This window comes from Protopterus annectens, chromosome 3.part0 (assembly GCF_019279795.1).
Source record: "Protopterus annectens isolate FY-2018-M chromosome 3.part0, PAN1.0, whole genome shotgun sequence".
NCBI lineage: Eukaryota > Metazoa > Chordata > Ceratodontiformes > Protopteridae > Protopterus > Protopterus annectens.
Window position 1 is genome coordinate 856452139 of NC_056731.1, and position 8068 is coordinate 856460206.

General features: G+C 38.0%; 1 protein-coding gene across 1 annotated transcript; it reads right to left on the reverse strand.

Annotated features, from left to right (window-relative positions):
* Window positions 1-4094: 4094 nt before the first annotated feature.
* LOC122796940 (uncharacterized protein DDB_G0271670-like) lies at window positions 4095-5336 on the reverse strand. The gene has a single exon (XM_044065715.1). The coding sequence runs from the start codon at window positions 5334-5336 to the stop codon at window positions 4095-4097; it is 1242 nt and encodes a 413-aa protein (XP_043921650.1).
* Window positions 5337-8068: the final 2732 nt, after the last annotated feature.

Here is an 8068-nt window from a genome sequence, read left to right on the forward strand (position 1 = left end):
GTCGGTCAGAATTCTAGCAGTTCTATTGGTTGTTTGCGCTCTGATACCCTTAGGTCATCATCTTCATTACCAGTGGAATCTTTGAATGACAAAATTGATCAGCATTGCCTACATCAACAATCATGCAAGCATTACAAACATATTCCTTATCTTTACATAATAAATAAAGCCTCCACATATGTCCTGAAAATAAAATTACTTTGAAAAAAATAGTAATAGGCATTAACTGTCATTTATACGTTGTTAACATTCACCTTGTATATATATATATATATATATATATATATATATATATATATATATATACATAATATATATATTCACCTTGTATATATAAATAAATATACATATATATATATATATATATATATATATATATATATATATATATATATACATAGATATATATAGATATATAGATAGATGTAGCTATATAGATATATACAAACATAGATATAAACAGACACACACACACACACACACACATACATATATATAAATCTAAATTGCATATCTAATGAGCAAGAGGTTTGCATGTCAGCACTCATAAATATGCTAACTTAAACTGCATCAGAAAAGTTACATGCTATTAGTAAAATAAAATGACATTTTTTCCTTGAATAACCTTCTTTCAGAATGTTACTTCCAATGCTGTATTTCTTTTGCTGAAGTAGATGCATTTCTAGAAAAATAACTTAGCTGCCAGCAAGAGTATATTAATATTTTGTCCCCAAAGCACATTCCAGAGAAAATCATTCATCACTACAAACTAAGAAATACATTTTTCATGAATAAACTTTTTTGTCCATTTGCCTTACTGTATATATCTGCAGAAATGTTAGTAAATCTATGGAGTACGGATCTGTTTCATTATTAGCCAACTCATACACTGGCTACAAGCAGGTATGCACTTACCACCTCTGTCCTGCCTATGCTTACATGTGCATACATAACACTCTTCATTTTGAACATGAGTGTAAGTATTGGCACAGTGCATGTCTTATTAATTCTTCAAGAGCACTACTTCATGCATGTCTTATTAATTCTTCAAGAGCACTAGTTTGTAGCTGAGGTTAGTTTTATTGTCATTTGTGCCAAAGACCTTAAACTCTAGCCTTATCAAATCAGGTGTGAAAGTCACTTTGGTTTTAGGGAATAGCATATACAAATAGTCAGAAGTTTGATTTTACTGATAACAGTCCTTTATAGGAATTAATTTGGTAGTACTTGTAAGTGTTCTGTAACTAAGTAAATCTTACTTGTTTGGCATTTAGTGCAGAATGTAAAGCTTCTGTGGCACAGGGTTTGATTCCTTCAGCCTTCTTTTGCCCTAGTGGTTGCATAAGTCACTTAACCAGACAGTGCTTGGGGGAACTGGGAATTTGGGCTAAGCTCATTAATGGTCTCCTAGATTGCATGCTTAGTAACTACCTATGAACCCAATGTACTATGGCAACATTTACTGGCAATTTGTGCAGTGAGGTATGGATGTGAGCTGTAGTTCCTGTGGTACAGTGTTCGATTCCCTGAGCTCTCATTTCCCTACTGTATAACCTTGAACTAGTGACTTAACCAGACAACACTAGAGGAGGAAGGGGAACTTGGAATTTTGGTTTGGCTTCTCCATGGTCCCATGGAATGCAAGCCCAATGATTACCAATAAATTCCATACCTTATGCCTTAGAAGAGTCACTTATTGGGTAATTTTCTTTGTATCCTAGTAGACTAGGAAAAATTATGCAGGTAGGCTTCTTGTGGATTTTCAAGTCTGGAATGCCACACTATTAGCATTTTAGATGGTTACCTGTTGTGGCCAACCTCAAAAGTCAGGTTTGTGAATACAACTTGCCATCTTTCGGTGAAATAATTAATATTTCATAGTCTAATATATCTTTCATCTTCTTGCAGCAATATGTTGAGATATCTTCATTAAGAAACACTTCAGCTTTATAAACTGGTAAGATTTCTTGCTTCTGATGTCATATTAATCAGGAAATATTTTCGCTTCTTCTTCTTCTTCTCTCTCTCTGGTCACTAATGAATGAAGAGTAAGTAAGATGGTCATACACCTGCTTTTGGGTAAGGATAAGGTAGGTTGCAACAATGAGATAGGTGTTATTGGTGACCACCTCTGTGGAATTATTGTTCTTAACAGTTGATTTTTCAGAGTTCAGTTGTCTGGCTGTTACTTCAGTACCCTGCAGATGTTCCCCAAAATTAAGATGAATCAGTGCTGACATTCGCACCTCCAACACTAGAAAAGCAAATATTACATGCTTTGCATGTTAAAAACGTCTCTGGAGTGCCTCCCATCTGAAGTCTGCACCACAAACAGTACCATAGACAATTGAGTATATTCAGCAGCATTAAAGCCATGCCATTATCCAGAAAGATTCAGGAGCTAGCACACAGTTAGAACACATACCTGTAGTGCAACAATGACTAAATGAGAACCCATTCAGCCCCAAACAGTCATCATTCATTACAATATATCCATCATTTTCAGAGTTTCAAGGAAGGCAGAGATTATTCCAGCAAATAATAGGTGTGAGAAAGATATCCAGCTCTGGGCAGGATGCCAGGCAATCACAAACAAAAGGTCATTTACAGCATCACCTGTCTACTAGAAGAAGACGTTTTGAGTACAACTGGATACCATGGCATAAATCCATGTGGACACAGGGACAATCAATTTCGCACCAAAAATATTCCAACCAGTAACCAAACCAGAAGACATATTGCTGTGAAGCAACTACAGTAAACATTGCACTTATGGACTATCTTATTAAATAATCAACGTTTAGTGATGCTCCGATAAAATAAACCATGAAGCTCACTTATTTACAGGACCAGTTGAAAAGTTTGTAAAATATAATGAAAGAATTTGGAAACCTTTTGCAAAAATTATGGGAAAATTGCAGGCTTCACTTCCCAAAGCCATTACCCTCTATTAGTTTGATATATTGCATGCTATGGCTTCTATTACTGAAGAAGATTACTAGATAGATGTGTTGACAGGTATGGTGCCATCAGTTTGCGTTTTCCATAAATGTAGTGCTGTGAAGCTTTGCTCAGTACCTATTTGAGGACTCTAAAGATCACAAGCAATTCAACACATTTACAGTAGGCATTCATCCAAGTACTCCATCTTGGAGAGGCTGCCTGTTTTATTGAAAAATGAATTAAAAAGTAATTTAGTGAACTGCTGCTTCCTTCCCCACAATACATTTACTTATAATTTTTAACTCTAAAATCCCTTAAAAGCAAAATACTTGATAAGGTCACTACCTTCATGAAAGATTCCTACATTTTATAAGCATGCAGATAGGTCACTCACATTTACATATATTTGTAGAATTCCCTTTAGCATATTCAGCATTTCAGACAACCACACTATTAAACTTCTCATATATTAAAATGAACATTTTGGATGAAGCATCAATAGTAGGGAATATCAGCCATACAGAACAAAACTTTGTAGCCATAGCATCATCCATGTGAATGGAGACACCCTCCTCTTGTCATAACTGTTGTTTAATTTTCTTTGTCAGAAAGTGCTCTGACAGCCTATTTTGACTCAAGAGTTACATGGTTAGGTTAGCATGAGGGATGAAACCAGACAAAGATAAAATCACTTAAAAATGCTTACCCTTAGATTCCTTATCATAGACTGCACCATGTTGTTAAAATGTTGCTACCCTTATTGGGATTTTTTGAATAAGTAAATAGTTGCAGCATTTTAGTCAAAAATGCAATGTCACAAATTAAAAAAAATACAGATTTTGTAGAGAGAGAAATTGTGGAAACATTACAATTGTATTTTCTAAGTGGCCCTGGTTATTTGCATAACTTGCATTAATGCATTAGATTTCATTTCACAGGCTAGATGCTAAAAAAGCCATTCACTAATACATAACAAATGTATCGGTCTGTGCCACCAAAAACCCAATTTTATTGATGGATTCAAAGTTAGTTAGCCAAGGTAATGAAATCTGAGCAACATGGATTTACTCTGCGCTAATTTCCCTGGAGCTGGTACTTTGTGTTACAGGTGCTGGATACCTGTCTGTTCTCAGTCTGCTTGAGCTGGTAGTTTATGTTACAGGCTCTGGATGCCTCCTGTGCTTAGTTCCCTTGAGCTGGTAATTTGTGTTAGAGGTACTGGATGCCTGTCTGTGCTCAGTTCCCTTGAGCTGGTAGTTTGTGCTAGAGGCATCAGTTCCCTTGAGGTGTTCATTTGTGTTAGAAGCACTAGATGATTGTCTGTGCTCAGTTCCCTTGAGCTGGTAGTTTGTGCTAGAGGCACTGGATGCCTGTCTGTGCTCAGTTCCCTTGAGGTGTTCATTTGTGTTAGAAGCACTGGATGCCTGTCTGTGCTCAGTTCCCTTGAGCTGGTAGTTTGTGCTAGAGGCACTAGATACCTGTCTGTGCTCAGTTCCCTTGAGGTGTTCATTTGTGTTAGAAGCACTAGATGATTGTCTGTGCTCAGTTCCCTTGAGCTGGTAGTTTGTGCTAGAGGCACTGGATGCCTGTCTGTGCTCAGTTCCCTTGAGCTGGTAGTTTGTGCTGGAGGCACTAGATACCTGTCTGTGCTCAGTTCCCTTGAGCTGGTAGTTTGTGCTAGAGGCACTAGATACCTGTCTGTGCTCAGTTCCCTTGAGGTGTTCATTTGTGTTAGAAGCACTAGATGATTGTCTGTGCTCAGTTCCCTTGAGCTGGTAGTTTGTGCTAGAGGCACTGGATGCCTGTCTGTGCTCAGTTCCCTTGAGCTGGTAGTTTGTGCTAGAGGCACTAGATACCTGTCTGTGCTCAGTTCCCTTGAGGTGTTCATTTGTGTTAGAAGCACTAGATGATTGTCTGTGCTCAGTTCCCTTGAGCTGGTAGTTTGTGCTAGAGGTACTGGATGCCTGTCTGTGCTCAGTTCCCTTGAGCTGGTAGTTTGTGTTAGAGGCACTGGATACCTGTCTGTGCACAGTTCCCTTGAGCTGGTAGTTTGTGCTAGAGGTACTGGATGCCTGTCTGTGCTCAGTTCCCTTGAGCTGGTAGTTTGTGCTAGAGGCACTAGATACCTGTCTGTGCTCAGTTCCCTTGAGGTGTTCATTTGTGTTAGAAGCACTAGATGATTGTCTGTGCTCAGTTCCCTTGAGCTGGTAGTTTGTGCTAGAGGTACTGGATGCCTGTCTGTGCTCAGTTCCCTTGAGCTGGTAGTTTGTGCTAGAGGTACTGGATGCCTGTCTGTGCTCAGTTCCCTTGAGCTGGTAGTTTGTGTTAGAGGCACTAGATGCCTGTTGTTTGATAGAAGCTGCTTTTCTAGACTTCACTAGTTCCTCCAGCATTCATGAGTTGTAGCAGATACTTCTAGGAAGTGTAGACAGAATGCCTTTGTGATGTTACTACATCACAATCCAGGAGGAGGCCATTTCAAGCAAAAAAAATGACTCTGTTGTACTGTATGACATGGCTGCTTAAACTGGCATCCTTCCCTGAAAGCCATTGTGGCTTAATGCATGAAGGAAGTTTCTCCTTGGAGATCAAAGACACGATTTGTAAGGGGACATTCCAGAGTTATGCATGTGAGATACAAAGTGATGTAGCTTAAAGGCCGTATGGGGTAGGACTGAGCATAAAAACCTTGCTGAGGAAAGACACAGCAGAAAGTTTAAACATTAGTACGGCTATGTCATGTTCAAGTTCACAGTCATAATTTTTCAACATTGTACTCACTCGGACCCACTTAAACAGAGATAAATAGAAAGCAAAAACCAAGACTACACAGAAAACTAGCATGTACTGTTCCTCCTTTGTTGTTTATAGAATGCTTAACTGCATAAAAGAAAATATTGGGGATAAGAGGAACATGATCTGTCAATAGAGGCAGCATTTCAAAAGTGTTTTAAGACTCAAGTGTCTTTGTGTGCCACTGTGTAGGGGTGATGATAATTTTAAATAGTAATCTAATTTCCCTTATTCTGACAATATACTAGATTAGTACATTAACTAGGCCAAAGCTAACTTATTGAAAAGCAATACCCTGAAAGTCATAATACTGAATGCACAATGCTGAAACGTTAAAATGTTGAAATCAGAATATCTATTCCTTACATGTGCAGAGAGGTGGATGTGTCCCCTCTGCAGGATCTAGGTTAGAGCTTGTTTCTGAGTTTCATTAACTGGGAGTGATATTGTCAACTATCCGTGTACTGGATTCACTATTGTGATTTTCATTTTATCACATACTCACACAAACTATTTTTGCAAATACATTTTCTCCCTTTCGAGAAGAACCCCAATTCTGCATGGTCACAGTGTTTTGGTGGAGTGATATAGATTTCTTTCTAAAGCTTATTAAAATAAATGAACTAAAATATCAAAATAAGATCTGTCACTAAGCAGATAAAACATTGTTACACAAGTTTTTTTTTCTACAAAACTGATTTACTTTTTTTTTTTACAACTTGCAAGACATCCACTCACTTTAAGAGAAATACAGAGTATGGTAACACTAAATAATCTGTTTCCTTATTGTCATTTTTGAGAGATTTTAGGGGAAATTAGATTAACTGTGTTCAGTAGACAAATAAGGAAGGGATCTAGCAACCATCTCAAATAAAATGGTCAGTATGTTTGGCTTGCATAGTTTAATACTTACGGTGCGTACACACACACACACAAACACACACACACACACACACACACACACACACACACACACACACACACACACACACACACACGCACACATGCACAAGCACATACACGCGCATGCACCAGAACCTATACGAATGCATGTGTACACACACATCTATGTTCACACTTCCCTACTTAACTCCCCTAGCTCAATCACTGGTCCTTCTACACCCTTTGGGAAAGAACTGATTGTAAAGTTGTCATGCCTGCAGCTATTAGAATGCTTTCCTCTGTGGCCTTAACTCTGCCACTGGTGGGTGAACTGGGTACTTGTATCATCAGAGGAACATTATACCCTACTTACAAACAGAGGAATATTATACCCTACTTACACACACACACACACACACACACACACACACACACACACACACACACACACTGAGAACTATCATCACAAGGTTAGATTCAGCAAGCCCATGTTCCCTGGTCTTAATTGCCATTATGAATATGTAAGCTTCTATTTGCACAGGAGCAATCAGCTGCCTAGAACACTATTCCCTCCCTCCAGGATGGGTGAGCCGGCATAAGCCTCTCCCTTTCACCCTTCCCCACTCTGCTGTTTCATTGCCTAAGTTGTTAATTAAACTTGCATCATCTGGACTCTAGTCAGTATGCCTAAATTGTTTTGGACTCATTTTTTTACATAATTCTAAAAGCTACAACTGAGAGTTGTTTGGGTTGTTTAGTTATTTCTAAGAAAGCCTTATTAACAGCAAGAAGAATGTTTGAAGCAGAATGCTTTTAGGAATGGTACTGTATACCATTGTGTGTGTGCGTGTGTGTGTGTGTGTGTGTGTGTGTGTGTGTGTGTGTGTGTGTGTGTGTGTGTGTGTTGGGGTGGAAAAGTGATTCCTCTGCAACAACTCAATTGCGTTGGTAATTCCATAATTTCTCTGCAGTGCACTAACTGAACATGGGGTAGGAAGAATGGAATACGAATACACTACTAATCAGAGAACATTCCTTAACCTCCTACATACAGTATGTAAATCAAAACATAAAACAGTTATCAGTAGGACAAGATAGCAAATATCATTAAGAAATGATTTATTACAATGATTTTTCATAATGTATGACCTGGAGTACAAGTAAGCACTTAAGGTCTGAAATTGTGTATTATCTTGTGCTATCAATCTTGTTTTACTTACTGACAGAAAAATATCAGACTAGACCTAACAATTTTTAAAACATAAGAGCAACTTAAGTTCTGCAGTCAGTTAATAATTAATGGTATTATTTCTAATATTATAGATTATGTGTTACATTTCATTGCCCTGAGAAGGACATTAAAATATGTGGATTAACTGAGGCTGCACATGCTTTGTAAAACAGTGTAAATAATGAAATATAGCTGAGGATGCAGAAAGAACCCCAGTGC